Source organism: Oncorhynchus kisutch, linkage group LG6, assembly GCF_002021735.2.
Source record: "Oncorhynchus kisutch isolate 150728-3 linkage group LG6, Okis_V2, whole genome shotgun sequence".
In the NCBI taxonomy this organism is placed as follows: domain Eukaryota; kingdom Metazoa; phylum Chordata; class Actinopteri; order Salmoniformes; family Salmonidae; genus Oncorhynchus; species Oncorhynchus kisutch.
The window spans coordinates 22,170,985-22,191,626 of NC_034179.2; the positions used below are offsets into that span (position 1 = coordinate 22,170,985).

Sequence of the window (20,642 nt, forward strand, 5' to 3'; positions counted from 1 at the left end):
CACCCCTGCTAAGGACTGTATCCAGGCACTGCCTAAAAACAGCCCTTAGCCATGGTATATTGGCCATATACCAAACGTCCTAGGGCCTAAATGCTAAAGTATAGGCCATATGATGGTTATTGCCTATTGCACCCCAAATACTCACGCAACTAGGCTATCAGTCAATTCAAGTGTCAACCTACCAAAATCTGTGTAGATGACAATGTGAAGTTTTTTACTCATGAATCCTTCAATTAGGCCTAGGCCTACTTATTTTTCTATTTACTCGTGAAAATGTTTTTGTTCATGTAGTGTATGTCTGCAGAAGCTAACACTATTTTTCTCAACAGCTTTGGAGTGATTAAAACCGAACAGGACTGTTTTTCAAAGTAGCTTTTCTTGAGATATTAGCACGAGCACATTGGCCATCACTAGTGAGTAGCCTATGTTTCATCTTCATCAGTGGGTGAGTCAGTGTCACTAGAAAGTGTATTTTGTAGCCTTTATATCTACATATAAACATACAGTGCATTCAGAAAGTATTCAGACCCCTTCCCCTTTTCCACATTTTGTTACGATGCAGACTTATTCTAAAATGTATTAAATAAAAAACTTTCATCAATCTACACACAATACCCCATAATGACAAAGCGAAAACAAGTGATAGCAAATGTATTTAAAATAAAAGAACCTTTACTTTGAGACTCAAAATTCAGCTAAGGTGCATCCTGTTTCCTTTGATCATCCTTGAGATGTTTCTACAACTTGATTGGAGTCCACCTGTGGTAAATTAAATTAATTGGACATGATTTGGAAAGGCACACACCTGTCTATATAATGTCCCACAGTTGACAGTGCATGTCAGAGCAAAAACCAAGCCTTGAGGTTGAAGGAATTGTCCGAAGACCTCCGAGATAGTATTGTGTCGAGGCACAGATCTGGGGAATGGTAACAAAACATTTCTGCAGCTTTGAAGGTCCCCAAGAACACAGTGGCCTCCATCATTCATAAATGGAAAAGTTTGGAACCACCAAGACTCTTCCAACAGCTAGCTGCCTGGCCAAACTGAGCAATTGGAGGAGAAGGGCCATGGTCAGGGAGGTGACCAAGAACCCAATGGTCACTCTGACAGAGCTCCAGAGTTCCTCTGTGGAGATGAGAGAACCTTCCAGAAGGACAGCCATCTCTCAGCACTCCACCAATCAGGCCCTTATGGTTGAGTGGGTAGATAGAAGCCACTCCTCAGTAAAAGGCACATGACAGCCCGCTTGGAGTTTGCCAGAAGGCACCTAAAGACTCTCAGACCATGAGAAACAAGATTCTCTGGTTTGATAAAACCAAAATGGAACTCTGTGGCCTGAATGCCAAGCATCACGAATGGTGGTGGCAGCTTCATGCTGTGGGGATTTTTTTAAGTGGCAGGGACTGGAAGAGTAGTCAAGATCAAGGGAAAGATTAACAGAGAACAGGGAAAGATGAACAAGTACGGAGAGATCCTTGATGAAAAAATGCTCCAGAGCGCTTAGGACCTAAGACTATGGCGAAGGTTCACCTTCAAACAAGACAACGACCCCAAGCACACAGCCAAAACAACGCAGGAGTGGCATCAGGACAAGTCTCTGAATGTCCTTGAGTGGCCCAGCCAGAGCCAGAGCCTGGACCTGAACCCAATCTAACATCTCTGGAGAGACCTGAAAATAGCTGTGCAGCGACGCTCCCCATCCAACCAGACAGAGCCTGGGAATATCTGCAAAGAAGAATGGGAGAAACTCCCCAAATACAGGTGTGCCGTGCTTCTAAAGTCATACCCAAAAAGACTCGAGGCTGTTTAAAAAATATATATATATATTTCACCTTTATTTAACCAGGTAGGCTAGTTGAGAACAAGTTCTCATTTGCAACTGCGACCTGGCCAAGATAAAGCATAGCAGTGTGAGCAGATAACACAGAGTTACACATGGAGTAAACAATTAACATTTAACGAGTCTATATACATTGTGTGCAAAAGGCATGAGGAGGTAGGCGAATAATTACAATTTTGCAGATTAACACTGGAGTGATAAATGATCAGATGGACATGTACAGATAGAGATATTGGTGTGCAAAAGAGCAGAAAAGTAAATAAATAAAAACAGTATGGGGATGAGGTAGGTAAATTAAGTGGGCTATTTACCGATAGACTATGTACAGCTGCAGCGATCGGTTAGCTGCTCAGATAGCAGATGTTTGAAGTTGGTGAGGGAGATAAAAGTCTCCAACTTCAGCGATGTTTGCAATTTGTTCCAGTCACAGGCAGCAGAGTACTGGAATGAAAGGCGGCCAAATGAGGTGTTGGCTTTAGGGATGATCAGTGAGATACACCTGCTGGAGCACGTGCTACGGATGGGTGTTGCCATCGTGACCAGTGAACTGAGATAAGGCGGAGCTTTACCTAGCATGGACTTGTAGATGACCTGGAGCCAGTGGGTCTGGCGACGAATATGTAGCGAGGGCCAGCCGACTAGGGCATACAAGTCGCAGTGGTGGGTGGTATAAGGTGCTTTAGTGACAAAACGGATGGCACTGTGATAAACTGCATCCAGTTTGCTGAGTAGAGTGTTGGAAGCAATTTTGTAGATGACATCGCCAAAGTCGAGGATCGGTAGGATAGTCAGTTTTACTAGGGTAAGTTTGGCGGCATGAGTGAAGGAGGCTTTGTTGCGGAATAGAAAGCCGACTCTTGATTTGATTTTCGATTGGAGATGTTTGATATGAGTCTGGAAGGAGAGTTTACAGTCTAGCCAGACACCTAGCTTATAGACACCTAGGTACTTATAGCTGTAATCGCTGTCAAAGGTGCTTCAACAAAGTACTGAGTAAATGGTCTGAATACTTATGTAAAAGTAATTTCATCAGTGTGGAATGCTCTAATTTACTATTGCAGCACCCAAAGAAAAGAACACAGTTGCACAGGACATACATAGGTAGGACTACAAGGTGTGCATTGAAGAAGTATCGACTGATACTGACTCAATGTATTCTGAGGTAGGCCTATACTCCACCAAAACTCCATTGAGATGTAGGCTTTATCGTGGGGTGGAGTTTAGTCAGCTATGAAAGCAGCCCATGCAATATTTTTTTTTTTTTAAGAATGTAGTAGGCCTAGCTACCGTAGACAACTACATGAGGACACCAAGGTCCAGACCTCAGTAATTTGGGGTCACTTAGAAATGTCCTTATTTTTGAAAGAAAGGCACATTTTTGGTCCATTAAAATAACATCAAATTGATCAGAAATACAGTGTAGACATTGTTAATGTTGTAAATGACCATTGTATCTGGAAAAGGCAGATTTTTTTAATAGAATATCTACATAGGCGTACAGAGGCCCATTATCAGCAACCATCACTCCTGTGTTCCAATGGCACGTTGTGTTAGCTAATCCAAATGTATCATTTTAAAAGGCGAATTGATCATTATAAAAACCTTTTGCAATTATGTTAGCACAGCTGAAAACTGTTGTGCTGATTAAAGAAACAATAAAACTGGCCTTCTTTAGACTAGTTGAGTATCTGGAACAGCAGGATTTGTGGGTTCGATTACAGCCCTAAAATGGCCAGAAACAAACAACTTTCTTCTGAAACTCGTCAGTCTATTCTTGTTCTGAGAAATTAAGGATATTCCATGTGAGAAAATGCCAAGAAATTGAGGATCTCGTACAAAGCTGTGTACTACTCCCTTCACAGAACAGCGCAAACTGGCCCTAACCAGAATAGAAAGAGGAGTGGGAGGCCCCGGTGCACAACTGAGCAAGAGGACAAGTACATTAGAGTGTCTAGATTGAGAGACAGACGCCTCACAAGTTCTCAACTGGCAGCTTCCTTAAATAGTACCAGCAAAACACCAGTCTCAACGTCAACAATGAAGAGGCGACTACGGGATGCTGGCCTTCTAGGCAGCCCAAACTTTTGAACGGTAGTGTACAGCAGCCAAGGTGATAATAGCTGGGGTCATTTTTGCTTTTTTTTCTGTTCTCCAAATATAACTTTTTTATTTGTATAGAAATGTACAAGTTGAAGCTTATTTACTACACTTCTATACAATAAAAAACTTCGGACCTCACTAAAATTCTAACAGTCTTACAAGCTACTACACTTATAAGCTACTACACTGTAGCCTAAGTAGGCCACTGCTGACAGTAATAAGAGAACATTCGGAACCCACTATGGTGTTTCCGGTGCCAAGTTTCTGGTCATGTTGCAGCAGTATGTAGGAGGGAGATTCAAAGATGTGAGAAGTGTGCAGGAGGGCTTGTGACAAAAGAGTGTGTAGTTTCAGGGAAAAGGTTGGGTGTTTCAATTGTGGTGGTGGCCATGTTGCTGGGGTTCAGAAATGTCCTGTGCGAGTGAGACAGATTGAAGTTTCCAGGGTGAGAGGAGCACAGAAAGTGTCACATGCTGAGGCAGTGAGGAAAGTAGAGGATGATGTGCTAAAGGAATGGGAAAGTAGGTCAGTACAGAGTGACCAGAACAGTTTGTGCTTTATTAAGGTTGGCTTCTTGGAATTTATTGCTATGGTCATTAATTTTACCGCACAGATGGAAAGGAAATCCCAGAAGATTGAATTGGTAGTAGCAGAAGGATAGATGTGTTTGGGTATCAGAGATTTTAGTGCAGAAAAACTACAGGGGGTTTTGAGAGAAGGGGTTCCAGCCTCCCAGGCTGATGACTTGCTGTAGGATCTGTTGGGGCCAAAGTATTGAGCAGGGGTGGATGGGTGTGTTGGAGATAGTGGTATATATATATATAGATGGGGATGCAATTTTCTATTTTTTTATTTCCCTTTTCTGTGAACAGTGCACTTTCCAAACTGAAAGGCAGCAATACACAACAAAGCGCCTGTGTAGTCTGCCAGAAAACCAGACGAAGAAGAAGTAGTGAGAAAAAACTAGATCAAAGGAGACTGCCAAGTTGCGGAAGTGCGCGCTCTGTCTGCAGAGAATGACACCTTGAAATGCATTAGGACCTTGAAGAAACTAGCTTATTACTTAATTATGAGCGCAGCCGGTATCGACCAATAACATGAGTTGGAGTTGGGGATGTGCTAATGAAAAAAATATCTGTTCCACTGAACTGACGCTGTTTCGATTTCAGTAGTTACCAGCGTTGTCCTGAGCGAGACCAATCGTTATTTCCATGCGTCTGGATTGGTCGGCTGGCACGTTTCTCGAGTTATGGGCGCATTACAGTCATTATCTGATGAACCAGAATACAGAGAATTGGCAGAGAAGACGGGCTGTGAGTATTACGTGTGTTTCTTGTAGTATACGAGTACAATTGTTGAGAACACGCATTGTTATGGGTCTATGTAATCCTGCGCTAAAATGTATCATTATTGTGAAATGAAACGCCACCACAATACATAACCCCATTCTCAATAATGAGTATCTTCATAATACACGTCATCAAGTGTAGCGGTAAGTGTTCTGGGGGCTATTTCCATAGCAGAACAGCATGAGTTATATATTGCTGTAGGCTACAGCACTAGTATGAGTATCTTTCCTGCTAGTTGGCGCCGATGCTATCCCTCTTGGACATCAGCGCGCAAAAGGCTTTGACATAACCGGAAAGCTAGTTTCATGTCCACTGTGTCACGAATGTTGAATAAAATTCCATTTGAACTTACTCTGCTGATTGTCTGTCGGGTTGGTTCTTGTATAGTGCGGAATTTGAGACAATATCCACATGAAAGTATAATTAAACTAACTTTTAAAAGCCTGGTAGTGCGTTCAAATCACCTGAAGCATGCGCAGGCAATGCATGCACACTTGCCTAGAGGCCTCCTGTAGACGTTTGTTTACATTGTTTTGCGCATGTGCCAGGGGATATAAATATCAATGGAGGTACCAGTGTTTGGAAAGTCAGTTTAATAATACTTCATTACTTTCCTGTGGATATTTCTGCTCAAGTTCCTACCCACAAAAGGACAAACCGCACAGACTACTGGTAGAATACATTGAAATTCAATTGTATTCAGTATTCTGGCTTGTGAGAGGACATTTTCAAATCAAACGTATGGCATTAATCTCAGACTGTGAACCTGAGGTATTAGTCTGATGATTGTCAGGCATCTAGTAGGCCTACTGCTGTGTCTTTCCTGATACCCTGCAATGAGATGAGCTACCATGTCTAAATTAAAAGCAGAACAATGAGAAGACTGTTTGATCAAATATGGAATGTCCTTGTGACTAAAGTCAGATGAAAGAAATGAGACTTGATAATCGTATTAGACCAGATTAATCGTCTATATTTTTTAAAGCTGCAATATGTAACTGGCTACCTGACCAAATTCACAATAACAGATAACTCACATTTCTTTCTCATTGAAAGCAAGTCTAAGAAGCGGTAGATCGGTTCTATGTGCGCTATTTCTATGCTTCCCATTCTTAAGTTTAGTTTTTGCATATTTTACTTTCAGTTTTGTACACTATTGTAACGACCCTGGGTTTATAAGCGCAGAAATCGACTCTGCCGCACGAGCATGCTTTTGTGGCACAGTCGATAGCGCACTGGACTTCGGGCTAAAAGGTCAAGGGTTCGATGAGTATTTCTGTAAATTGATGTGGCTCTCTGCAAAATCACTGGATGTTTTTGGAACTACTGAACATAACGCACCAATGTATACTGAGAGTTTTTCATTACTGAGAGTTTCTCCTTAATGCAACCGATGTGTCAGATTTCAAAAAAGCTTTACGGAAAAAGCAAACCATGCAATAATCTGAGTAGGGTGCTCAGAGACCAAAACAGCCAAACAGATATCCGCCATATTGTGCAGTCAACAGAAGTCAGAAATAACATTATAAAGATTCACTTACCTTTGATGATCTTCATCAGAATGCACTCCCAGGAATCCCAGTTCCACTATAAATGTTTGTTTTGTTCGATAATGTCCATAATTTATGTCCAAATACCTCCTTTTGTTAGCGCGTTCAGTTCACAAATCCAAATTCATGACGCGCATGCACTAGGAGCAGACGAAAAGTCAAAAAGTTCTGTTACAGTCCGTAGAAACATGTCAAACAAATTATAGAATCAATCTTTAGGATGTTTTTAACATAAATCTACAATAATGTTCCAACCGGAGAATTCCTTTGTCTGTAGAAATGCAATGGAACAGAGCTCGCTCTCACGTGAACGAGCGTCACGAGCTCATGGCATTCTGGCAGACCCCTGACTCATTCCCCTCTCATTTGCTCCCACTTCACAGTAGAAGCATCAAACATGGTTCTAAAGACTGTTGACATCTAGTGGAAGCCTTATGGAGTGCAACATGACCAATGTCCCACTGTATCTTCAATAGGGAATTAGTTGAAAAACGACCAACCTCAGATTTCCCACTTCCTGGTTGGATTTTCTTCTCAGGTTTTTGCCTGCCATATGAGTTATGTTATACTCACAGACATCATTCAAACAGTTATAGAAACTTCTGAGTGTTTTCTATTCAAATATACTAATAATATGCATATATTAGCAACTGGGACTGAGTATCAGGCAGTTTACTCTGGGCACCTCTGGGCACCTTATTCATCCAAGCTACTCAATACTGCCCCCAGCCATAAGAAGTTTTAATATATCAAAGTACCCTTTTTGATTTTGTTTATTTCAAGACATTGTTTAGAACAATATACTCTACAAGTATATAACATTTCCAGAGTGGGCTCTCTGCTAATTCTTAAGGTTTTATCAGAAGGCATTTTTTGGAAGTTGAAGCTCATTTAGTGGATTTCTATACAATTGGAGAACAGCAAAAACAAGCAAAAATGGCTCAAGCTATTGTCACCTTGGCTGCATTAGGTTCATTCACCTCATTCACCTCAATTTGTAATGTTAAAGGCCTACCCCTGGAAGGGGGTAAATATGAGAAATGATTCACACCGACACATAGCATCAGGGATTGTTCAGTCAGTTGTAATGATGAATAGCATAAAATCATATATACTATACATGGATAGGCTCTCTTTTCTCAAATTACATAGTGTTCACATTTGTATTCCTAGGCATTACTAATCAAGCTCCTAACAAACAGACATCCATGGAGCACACAGATGATTGTATTATCACATTCACTTAAGTTATTAGAATATTACTTATGATTCTGTATTAATATCAGTGATGTAGTGGTAAAAAAAAGTGGGTAATGGGAACTATAAACTGCAGTGGGCGATGGAGATAAGACGAACAACCACCAATATAACAAAAAACAAATGTCATTTTTAGAACTGTAGAACTGTATTGTTTGCACTTTTAGGGAAGATGGGCCATGTGGATATGTTCATATTGAAACATATCTTTCAACATGAACAACCCCAAGTTTGGGAACCACTGCTATAACCTCGCTCTCTGCTTGCTTCCTCACTTTCTCTTCTGCTTCCTCCTGCAAGCATTGCAGCCTGACTCAGCCTCACCACTGAGCGCCACATCGCTATCTGTCTCAGTAGGCTACTCTCTGTAAAGAAAAGCTATTATGAGAACTCTGTAGCCTATTTTCTGCTCCTGCTGAGGTGGGCTACGTTTAACATTAGCTTCTTACTTCATCCTTCTATCTGGCAAAGTAATACTAGCCAAAGCCCTTCAACGTCTCTCCCGGCAGCTAGCCACCTGACTGACTGACATACACTATACAGTACCAGTCAAAAGTTTGGACACATCTACTCATTCCAGGGTTTTTCTTTATTTTTTACTATTTTCTACATTGTAGAATAATAGTGAAGACATCAACACTATGAAATAACACATATCAAATCATGTAGTAACTAAGAAAAAAGTGTTAATAAACAAATAAAAATATATTTTATATTTGAGATTCTTCAAAGTAGCCACCCTTTGCCTTTGATAGCTTTGCACACTCTTGGCATTCTCTCAACCAGCTTCACGAGGAATGTTTTTCCAACAGTATAGAAGGAGTTCCCACATATGCTGAGCACTTGTTGGCTGCTTTTGTTGTTGTAAAAATGTATGTAACCTTTATTTAACTAGGCAAGTCAGTTAAGAACACATTTTTATTTACAATAACGGCCTACACCGGCCAAACCAGGACGACGCGGGACCAATTGTGCAACGCCCTATGGGACTCCCAATCATGACCGGTTAAGATACAGCCTGGAATCAAACCTTTTCCTTCACTCTTAGTTAATTTATAACAAACGCTTTCGATAATGCCAATCGTTCAATTACTATTTTGCTAGTAAGGTGGAAAAACTCAAAGTGAAATGAAAACATTGAACAGTGATCCGTCATATTTTTGTATAAAATATCTAATAATGAAAGTGAAGGATTGCTGTTTTGATTTAGTCAAGTTAGTGTGGGACAGGTGGAAAAACTATTGTTATCCATCAGTAATGACAAGCCACCAGGTATAGACAGCATTGATGGGAAACTATTGAGTATGGTAACAGAATGTATTGCCAGCCCTATTTGCTATATATTTAACCAAAGGTGTGTGTGTGTGTGTGTGTCCACAGATGTGGAAGGATGCTAAAGTAATTCTACTGCCTAAAAATAGTAAAGCACCCTACTGGAGTGATTTAAGGTAGATACTGTATGTATAGGGGTATATGAAAAAAATAAGTGTGGGTGTATGTGAGCGCGTGCGTGTGTAGAGTCAGTATAAATGTGTGTGTGTGTGTTGGAGTGTCAGTGTGCGTGAGTGTGTAGAATCCTGTCAGTCTGCTAGAGACAGTGAAAAAATACAAGGGACAGGTAGTCTGTGTAGCTATTTAGCGGTCTTAAGGCTTGGGGATATAAACTGTTCAGGAGCCTGTTTGTGTCAGACTTGATGCACCGGTACCTCTTGCCGTGCGGAAGCAGAGAGAACAGTCTATGGCTTGGGTGGAGTCTTTAACAATTTTTCAGGCCTTCCTTTCACACCGCCTGATAAGAGGTCCTGGATGGCAGGGCGCTCGGCCCCTGCCATGCACTGGGCTGTCTGTACCATCCTCACATTGCCATGTGATCCAGGACAGTGATGTTGCCATAACAAACAGTGATGCAGCCAGTCAGGATGCTCTTAATGGTGCAGCTGTATAACTGTTTGAGGATTTGAGGGCCCACGCCAAAACTTTTCAACCTGTTGAGCTTGAAGCGGCACTGTCACACCTTCTTCACGACTGTGCGCACGTGTGTGTGAACTATTTTAAGTCCTTAGTGATTTGGACACCATAGAGCTTGAAGCTCTCGACATGCTCCACTTCAGCCCTGTCGATGGGGATGGGGGCATGCTCCCCCCATTTCCTGTAGTCCATGATCAGCTCTTTGGTCTTCCTGACGTTGAGGGAGCGGTTGTTGTCCCGGCACCACACTTCCAGGTCACTGACCTCCTCCCAGTCTCATCGTCGCCACTGTCGTGTCTTCAGCAAACTTGATGATGGTGTTGGAGAAATCGTGGGTGAACAGAAGGGGAATAAACTTACACCCCTTAGGGGTAAGCGTGGCAGAGGGGATGTTGCCTACCCTCTTCACCTGGGGTCGGCCATCAGGAAGTCCCAGGGTCCTAAGCTTGGTAACGAGCTTGGAGGGGAAACTGGTGTTGAAAGCTGAGCTGTAGTCAATTAACATTATTCTCACATAGGTATTCCTCTTTTCTAGGTGGGTGAGGGCAGTGTGGAGTGTAATTGACATTGTGTCACCTATGTGGAGAATCCATTGAGTTGGATAGCCATTGGGGGGTGTCTGGTCTGAAAGCAATCAGAGCATATCCGCAATCAGAGTTAATCAATTTTATAGAATGGAGGAAGAGGTGGCTGGTTCTCCCTTGGCCTTAATCTTGCCAGGACTCCCCTCTCTTGCCTCTGTAATGCCGGCATTTCCTTTTGGATACCCCAAAAATTGGTGTAGAGCACTCACCTCGTACTGCGCTGACTCCGATGACAGATTGGTTAAAAATTAATGGACAATAAGATGATAGTTGAAGCTGTATTGTTAGATTTCTTCTAGATCTCTTCTAGTTATGAGAAATATTACTGCGATGAAGATTCCAGATTGTCTGCACAATCAAATTCTATTCAGCTCAGACACACATGCATACCCCACAAGACATGCCATCAGGGGTTTCTTCAGTCCCCAAGTCCAAAACGAGTTCATGACAATGCACTGTATTATACAGAGCCATGATCTCATCGAACTCCCTTCCAACTCAAGAAAACAGCAGAATTACCGTAAAAAATAATAATAATAATTGAATTATATCTCATGGAACGGTGGGGACAGTGAGGGGACAAACACACACACTCTAACACACAATTTTTGTTGTATTGTTTGTATATCGTTGTATTTAAAATTTGTGTGACTGTCCTTGTCTATCAGTGTTTTGTTGCATGTCATGTTTTGTGTTTTTGTGAACCCCAGGAAGAGTAGCTGCTGCTTCTGCAAAAGTTAATGGGGATCCAAATAAACAAATAACAGTGTAGGCCTGACTGAGCCACCATGAATAATAGATTAGATACTTTGTGTATAGCTTCAGAAAAACATGCAAGCAATGAGGCCGTGAACAGACCGGTTTTCTTCACCATCTCTATTGTCTGAAATCCCCACCCTCAGTGAGTATCCTCATACCACTGGTAATCAAACATTAGATCTTCACATACTGGTATGCCCGTACAATATACCTAGGAATGTATCACATGCGGCTGGTCGCCCCATAATTGGGGAGGACGGACTCATAGTAATGGCTAGAATGGATTCAATGGAATGGTAAATAACTCATCCAAGATATGGTTGATACCATTCCATTCACTCTGTTCCAGCCGTTATTATGAGCTGTCCTTCCCTCGGCAGCCTCTTTTTCACACACTAAAACACTCGCACTCACTCACTCACACACACACACACAAACTCTTAATTGAAGTATTGTGGCGATTAGATAGATAGATAGATATTAGATATCAGTCCTTGTTTGAATGCATTTGAATACTTTGAGCTCATTACATGTAATACACAGTTTAATAAACATTTATTACTGTATTTCTCTAAACTACAATGAGAATGCAATGTGATCGTTTTTACATTTGAATATACAAATCCACTGGCATCAACTAAAAATAGATGCTGAATAAACATTCAGCCCTACTCTCTGCTTATACTATGTGTGTATACAGTGTTAGTCCTGAGGATGTCAAATCAGGCAAACTGAATGATAAATTAGACATAACTTCAAGACACAAAGATAAAATGTAGTTGGCAAAAGTTAAAAAACAATTGTGTTCCGTTAACATCATTACTCTGCAGTCCGTCATGGTTTCCTGCTCATTCAATGTTAGCTGATGTGCTGCCTGGCATTTTGCTAATAAGAGGCCTCTTGAAGATACATTTGAGTTCTCCTTCATCCACCTATGTCTCTAACCTGCTGTGGTAGGCTGGCAGGATGTCCCTCTCTGTCTTGGACTCATGACAGTCTTTTTTTGTTCCTCAGTTTCCTTCGAGCAAATTGGAATCCTGCACAAAAGATTCAAGCAGTTGAGCCACAATGAAGACATGCTGAGGTAGGACTCCCTAATAATGTTTGACATTCATACACTCTGTAAAGGCCCATTCTAACACACTTTATTTTTTAACTTGTGCTGTTACTATGGGGACACACATGGGTGTATTCTGGCATAATACATTTCTGGTGAAGTGGTTCTTCCCATTTCTTTATAATAAACTAGCCTAACAGGTTTTGGTTTGGCTTTTGTTGAGCAAGATGTTATAAGTGACCAGCTTCCTGGTGCACACCTTTTAATTATCTCCTTGTCTTTTCACTTGTAGGAGAGCTGACCTCAACACAATTCCAGACCTGGCATGCAATCCAATCCGCACCCAAATTATAGAGGCCTTCTTTGACAAAAGGTAGATTATCATGTTCCCGTTAAGTACCTCAATAAGTACACAACTAAGGGCTCTATTTTAACAAACCAAATGCAAAGTAAATCTTAGCAGTTGAGTGGTGGTGTGTCTGAAATATTTTATGTACTGATGTTTGTACAAATAAGTTACAAACAATGCGAATAAACACAACAGCACAGTTGGTTAGGAGCCCTTAAAACGGCAGCCATCCCCTCCGGAACCTATATATCATTATATCCTGACTAGTCTCCCAGTTCCTGCCGCTGAAAAACATCCCCACAACAAAGGGCTACCCAGACCCCTCTTCTACACTGCTGCTACTCTCTGTTCATTATCTATGCATAGTCACTTTAACTCTACCTACATGTACATATTACCTGAATTACCTTGACTAACCAGTGCCCCCCACATTGACTCTGTACTGGTACCCCCTGTATACAGCCTCACTATTGTTATTTTACTGCTGCTGTTTAATTATTTGTTACTTTTATTTTCTATTTATCCATTTTTTTACTTAACCAACAATGCAGTTCTAAGAAAAATAAGTGTTAAGGGCTTGTAAGTAAGCATTTCACTGTAAGGTCTACACCTGTTGTATTCAGCGCATGTGACATACAATTTTATTTTATTTGATGCTGCCACCACCATGCTTTACCGTAGGGATGGTGCCAGGTTTCCTCGAGACGTGATGCTTGGCATTCAGGCTAAGGAGTTCAATCTTGGATTCATCAGACCAGAGAATCTTGTATCTTATGTTCTGAGAGTCCTTTATGTGCCTTTGGAAAACTCTCTAAGCGGGCTGTCATGTGCCTTTTACTGAAGAGTGGCTTCCGTTTTGCCACTCTACCATAAAGGCCTGATTGGTGGAGTGCTGCATGGCTGGTTATCCTTCTGGAAGGTTTTCCCATCTCCACTGAGGAACTCTGGAGCTCTGTCAGAGTGACCATTGGGTTCTTGGTCACCTCCCTGACTATGGCCCTTCTCCTCCAATTGCTCAGTTTGGCCAGGCGGCTAGCTGTTGGAAGAGTCTTGGTGGTTCCAAACTTCTTATGGCTGCAGCAACAAGGGCAGTATTGAGTAGCTTGGATGAAAGGTGCCCTGCTTAAGTACTGCAGTTCATCTCCTCCTCATGGACTGCACCAGATTTGCCAATTGCTGTGAGATGTTACCCCACTCTTCCACCCAAGGCACCTGCAAGTTCCCGGACATTTCTGGGGGGAATGGGCCTAGCCCTCACCCTCCGATCCAACAGGTTCCAGATGTGCTCAATGGGATTGAGATCCGGGCCCTTCGCTGGCCATGGCAGAACACTGACATTCCTGTCTTGCAGGAAATCACACACAGAACGAGCAGTATGGCTGGTGGCATTGTCATGCTGGAGGGTCATGTCAGGATGAGCCTGCAGGAAGGGTATCACATGAGGGAGGAGGTTGTCTTACCTGTAATGCACACAGGCCTGCCTTACAACAGGCCTACAAGCCCACAGTCCAGCCTCTCTCAGCCTATTGCGGCAGTCTGAGCACTGATGGAGAGATTGTTCCTGGTGTAACTCGGGCAGTTGTTGTTGCAATTCTGTACCTGTCCCGCATGTGTGCTGTTCAGATGTACCGATCCTGTGCAGATGTTGTTACACGTGGTCTGCCACTGCAAGGATGATCAGCTGTCCTGTGAAGTTATTTGGATTTTTACGAATTATCTTTGAAAGACAGGGTCCTGAAAAAGGGAAGCTTTTTTGTTGTTGCTGAGTTTATAATCTATATGACAATAATACAACCTTAGCTAGCAATAGGCGGAGTCGAGCTACTACCATATTGCGTACAGTATCCATTTCAGTATCCATGATGTGCCTAGGATGTCGTGCAGTGACCTCATCTGTGCACAAGATGGAGATATTTATGTTCCTTGCTTTTTCATACCTCTATAGAAACTTCCATCAGAATGGTGACGGGACGGTCGAGGAGATCAGCTTTGAGGAGTTCCTTGTGGTGATGTCCCACTTCAGACCTCCAGCACTGAACATGACAGAGGAACAGAGAGAGAAGGTCAGGAGGGAGAAACTCCGCTGTGAGTACCGTTATTAAAATGTTACAGTGTGGACTGGTGTTAAGATGGATGTTTTGCATTATAGTATAGTTTCACTACCAAATGTAACACTGTGCTGAAATTGATATAATAATATCTAAAAATGAAATGGATATAATAATTCTTTGTGCGTCTCTTTCGGGACACACAACCGGTGCGTAAATACATACATGAATCACAAGCAATAACTACAGCAGCATGTGGATTCAGTTCCTTGTTAGTTCCTTATTAGCTTGTGTACTTTCTACAATGACATTCAGAACACTGTACATGGTTTGATGTGTACTATGGCTCGCTCTTTGACTGGAATCCAGAAAAGGAATCAATTATCTGTAAACGTTCTGCTGGGATAGCAGGTACGCATACAACAGATCTGTATCCCATATACAGCATTATTCAGCAAATGCTTGACCGTGATGCCTCATGACACATGCAGGTAAGCCTTTGGTAAGCAAATATTTGTAAAGAGTTTGTAAGATTTTCCTTGTTTTCTTTCCCAGTCCTGTTTAACATGCACGACACAGACAACGATGGAACAATCACTCTGGAGGAGTATCGACATGTAAGCCATTGCCCAGCCCTGTCTTTCAAATACAATACTTTACTATCACTATGTATTGTAACCATGACTGCCTTTCCTCTGAGTGTACTGTAGGTAGTGGAGGAGCTGCTGTCTCGGAGCGGAGCCCTGGGAAAGGAAACAGCAAAAGGAATAGCAGATGCTGCCATGCTGGAGGTGGCCAGTATTTCCATGGGTCACATGGTACGGCTGCTTTTTTACAACATCTTGTGAATGTTTTTTTCCTCACTCTGAGTTTTAGATCTGGAATCAGCTGCTATATGACATCTGACTATTATACAAGTTTTTTTCAATACCATATTCAATAATCTCATTCTCAGGAACCAGATGAGTTTTACGAGGGGATCACATTTGAACATTTTCTAAAGGTTTGTTATAAAACATATTATTTTGTGTCTAATAATATTTTTATTTTTTGGGGTAAAAGTCATGGCTATAGTTTTATTTTTAAAAGGTTTTTATTATTAAATAAAGGACGTCTAGATTATTTAAGTGAGCTTCGCTGGAGAGCCCATTAAATCACCACTGTTCTTTAAAGGCGTGATCTGCACTCCTTACATCAATTTTTTTACTTTTAAATTAACGATATATTCCCATTGATTAATGAAGATTATAAACTGGGTGGTTGGAGCCCTGAATGCTGATTGGCTGACAACTGTTGTATATCAGACCATATAGCATGGGTATGACAAAACTGCTCTAATTAGGTTGGTAACCAGTTTATAATAGCAATAATATACCATGGCTAAGGGCTGTATCCAGGCACACTGCGTTATAACAGCCCTTAGCCGTGGTATATTGGTCATATACCACACCCCCAGGCCTTATTGCTTAATTATAACTTTTAAATGCCTCATGACCTTAGTTCAACTCTCACATCCCATTAGAACCCAAAATATATAAGCTTGTTTGTAAACAAATACTGTATAGCATCAAAACATGGTTAAAACTATAATTTTAATTTCTGGTGGATGGTCAGTCCTTGCATCTATAGCTCTGTCTTTGAAAATCTAAAGTGGTTACATTTCTCCAGCCCGATCTCTCTGTTGTTTGACAAGACTGCAGATTGTCCCTTTAACACAAACAATAGCAGCACAGTTGTTGTTCTTGTTATTAAAGTACACAATAGTTTAAGGTATTGTCAGAGTTTAGTAACTAAGTACTATACTGGTAGTAAAACAACATTTTCTTTTCAGATACTGAAAGATATTGAGATCGAGACGAAAATGAACATTCGCTTTTTGAATATGGACACGACGACCCTGTGCAAGTGAGGATCTTCCACTTTATTTTATTACTATGATGCACAAGCACTCTTCTATGGTATTTTTATTTAGTGGCCAGATAGGGCATACTTTCCCTTCTCAGACCAACTATTACAAAGCTCTGTTTAATGGTTTTGGGTGACGGTTTAAGCTTCTACTATCTATTAGCCTCTAACACACACTTTATGTATTTACAAATTTATTGGATAAAAAAAATATTTATGTGCAACTATGCAAATATACACAGATTAGCAGTAGGTATGTTATGAATTTAGCATGCCTGTATCTATCACTCCATATTTTATGCAAGAGTATTCACAATGCTCTAAATGCCATGAATCAATAATAAATTCAATAATAATGCAACAATCCAGTAATAACAATGTAATAAGCCAGTAATAAAGCGCTAGCCAATTATGCAGCTCCATGATTGAAGTGAATGCAATTTACCTCCTAGTATATCTAGGGCACTGTGTGGAATAAGCTACAAACATTTGTACGTCTCTTCTATACTGTCATGCACACCTAAACTGTTTTGCTGCCACTGCCATCAGTTTGGAATCAAAACCGGTTACAATTTCCATGTTCATTAAAAAGTCACTGACCAATAGAAACAAAGTACTTATTTCCAAAGTTTAACTGACCAGCCTAGCAGTATAGCATACTGCACATGTCTTGTGGCAAGACCCTCCTCATATTGAGATCGTAGTTTCAAGTACAATGTGCGTTAGACTTGTGCAAATGTTTTAAGAATCAAGCTCACACAAACAAGCATTTGTTGACTGTTAGAAATGGGAACAATGATATGCAACTTGTCTGTGCTGCCCTCTAGAGACCAAAGAATGTGAAGTCTATCCCATTCCCACATTTAATCATCTCTATACTGCCTATTTTATTGTTTGGTTTGCATGTGTTTGATGCCATTCCATTTGCTCCATTCCTGCCATTTATTATGAGCCGTCCTCCCCTCAGCAGCCTCCTGTGGACTAAATGGCATGCAGTCATTGAATTAATTTGGCCTTAATCAGTTGCAGATCAAATGTATTTTAAGTAGGCACCAGCAAATACTGCAGCCTGCCGATATCTTGATTGCATCTACAGATTTTAGCATGTCTTGGTGTTTGAATTTCCATACACACTGTATATTTGTACTGTAAAATACAATATTTTCATTCCGATTTGGGATGTTATTGTAGCAAGGAATAATGTAAATGATGTGGCCTTCTCTTTTTATTGAGAACATTAAAATAGGAAACCGCTCACCAAAAGTGTATCATTTTTGAATGATTATGTACTGTAGGAATTGGAGTGTGTTTAGTTTTGCTTTTAAGAAAATAATTGTATTATCAGACAGCCTTGGAGAGGGATCTATAATGAAACTTGAATTTGCTTTGTGCTTAATCAAATCAAGTGGGGGCAGCACATAGCCTTGGGGCTAGAGGCGTGAGCCAGCAACCGGAGGGGGGGGGGGGGGTTCCGCTTTGGGCTGAATGTGTCAATGTTTTGTTCATTTCAAATCGACAGTTTTTCTGGAAGCATTATATTTATATATATATATTAGTTGGACCTTGTTTGCAATTGACCAATAAAGTGATATTAATCATAATGAATTTATGTAATTACCTTCTAAAAAACCTTTAAAGACATTCTCTGTATCTTTGGTGACTCTGTACTTTTTAAAACTTTCCGCTTTGTGCTGAATGTGTCAATGTTTTGTTCATATGAGCAGAATTACTGTCTTAACTCACAAGCCACAGAAATCCCTAGTTTGAAATCAACTGTTTTTCTGGAAGCTATGCTGTGCCATTTTCCCTACATTTACCCCCATGTGGGCTAGCCCCCAAGCAATTTGAGTTCTGGCCGATGAGCTTCAGACCCTCGCCACACAGCGGCGCGAGAGAGTACTGATGTGGTGCTCAAATCAAATTTTATTTTCAGAATACAACACGCACACACTGGCAATCCTTACAGTGAAGTGCTTACGTACAAGCTCTTAACCAACAATTTAGTTTAAAAAAAATACCCCCCAAAAAGTAAGAGATAAGAATAACAAATAATTAAAGTGCAGCAGTAAATAACAATAGCGGGGCTACATTATATACAGGGGTACCAGTACAGAGTCAATGTGCGGGGACACTGGTATTGAGGTAATATGTACATGTAGGTAGAGTTATTAAAGTGATTATGCATAGATAATAACAGAGAGTAGCAGCAGCGTAGAAGGGGGGGGGGGGGCAATGCAAATAGTCTGGGTAGCTGTTCAGGAGACTTATGGCTTGGGGGTAGAAGCTGTTTAGAAGCCTCTTGGCCCTAGGCTTGGAGCCCTGGTACAGTTTGCCATGTGGTAGCAGAGAGAATAGTATATGACTAGGGTGGCTCGAGTCTTTGAAAAATGTTAAGGCCTTCCTCTGACACCGCCTGGTATAGAGGTCCTGGATGGCAGGAAGCTTGGCCCCGGTGATGTACTGGGCTGTACGCACTACCCTCTGTAGTGCCTTGTGGTCGGAGGCCGAGCAGTTGCCATACCAGGCAGTGATGCAACCCGTCAGGATGCTCTCGGTGGTGCAGCTATAAAACCTTTTGAGGACCCTTTTCAGTCTCCTGAGGGGGAATAGGCTTTGTCGTGCCCTCTTCATGTCTGTCTTAGTATGCTTGGACCATGATAGTTTGTTGGTGATGTGGACGCCAAGAAACTTGAAGCTCTCAACCTGCTCCACTACAGTCCCGTCGATGAGAATGGGGGCGTGCTCGATCCTCTTTTTCCTGGGGTCCACAATCATCTCTTCATATATGTGACGTAGTAAGCCATTTTCAGGGACCACTTTTGGCTCATGGGCACTACTTTCAGAGCTACTGGCTGACAAGGTAAAAATGTACCCCGGTAGGCTGTCATTGTAAATAAGAATGAGTTTTTCACTGACTTGCCTAGTTAAATAAAGTGTTTTTTTTTATGTATGTAAAAGTACTGGTGAATCTCTAACTTCACCAGACCTCATATATTTCCCCACAGACCTCAGTTATGGCATTACTCCCTCTGTCATAGTGTATATGCTGCGGTGAGGAGGGCCCCCCCTTACCTTACCTTACCCCAAACATGACAAACAGACCTCACTGCCCATCTTATGTGTTTTCTATTCATCTCAGGTTTTTCTCTCAGGTAACCTACATACTGATCAAATTATTTTGATCAAGTTATTTTATTTTATTGTAAATTAGTGGTGGATTAGCACAGTTGCCTGTAATTTGATTTCACTTGTAGTTTTCAGTACAATATGGTTAACATGAAATATTTACATAATTAACTGCCAAAGTAGCATGTTATTGTAGAGTTCCTGGTACTCCCATAAAATGTGCTCAATTTATCTGAAGGGAGTTTTTTTCTGTTTGTCCCTCATGGGCAGACAGACTTTTAGCTGATTATAGCAGCTTTTATCATCCTCCCATTTTTACTGTATGTATATGACCTTTCACATTTTCATGGATATAGAAAATTACATGATAAAGAGAAAGCCAGTTAGTGCTTTGTTTCACCTGAAGACTTATGATTATCAAGTCTGTTTCAATCACAAAGGGAATCTGTGTCAATGACCTTTCATTCCAGTAAATGTTTGATGGTTTCAGTTGTTGCCCAGACTTACCCCATTGTCTCTTGGTTTTAAATAAAGTTCTGGGTTGAAACAGGGAACTTGATTCATGACCTAGAGTGTATCCCTCCTCAATTTCCAGTTTTGCATGAGCTTGTGATCTAAGGAAAGCTTAGAATATTTCTGATGGCATTTGTCTGTTGCTTATTTGGATAGTATATCTACAGATGTGCACACTATTACAAACTATCAGTTACATTCATTGTGTCAACTGCAAAAAGTTTACTTACTACCTT

The 20,642-nt window shown here is 41.1% G+C and overlaps 1 protein-coding gene across 4 annotated transcripts in view; it reads left to right on the plus strand.

The window, feature by feature from the left end:
* The first annotated feature begins 4,859 nt into the window (after positions 1 to 4,859).
* The window catches only part of LOC109892506 (calcineurin B homologous protein 3), a 32,176-nt gene continuing 16,393 nt past the window's right edge, over positions 4,860 to 20,642 (plus strand). For 2 of the 4 annotated variants that reach the window (XM_031826401.1, XM_031826402.1), the window contains exons 1-8: positions 4,922 to 5,254; positions 12,423 to 12,492; positions 12,758 to 12,838; positions 14,760 to 14,899; positions 15,418 to 15,479; positions 15,573 to 15,680; positions 15,818 to 15,865; positions 16,694 to 16,767. In XM_031826401.1, coding sequence (XP_031682261.1) covers positions 5,191 to 5,254; positions 12,423 to 12,492; positions 12,758 to 12,838; positions 14,760 to 14,899; positions 15,418 to 15,479; positions 15,573 to 15,680; positions 15,818 to 15,865; positions 16,694 to 16,767 — 647 coding nt within the window. In that variant the 5' untranslated portion in view covers positions 4,922 to 5,190. Of the gene's footprint in view, positions 5,255 to 12,422; positions 12,493 to 12,757; positions 12,839 to 14,759; positions 14,900 to 15,417; positions 15,480 to 15,562; positions 15,681 to 15,817; positions 15,866 to 16,693; positions 18,369 to 20,642 lie in introns of those variants that run through there. The other 2 variants (XM_020485084.2, XM_020485085.2) reach the window with 2 other exon arrangements.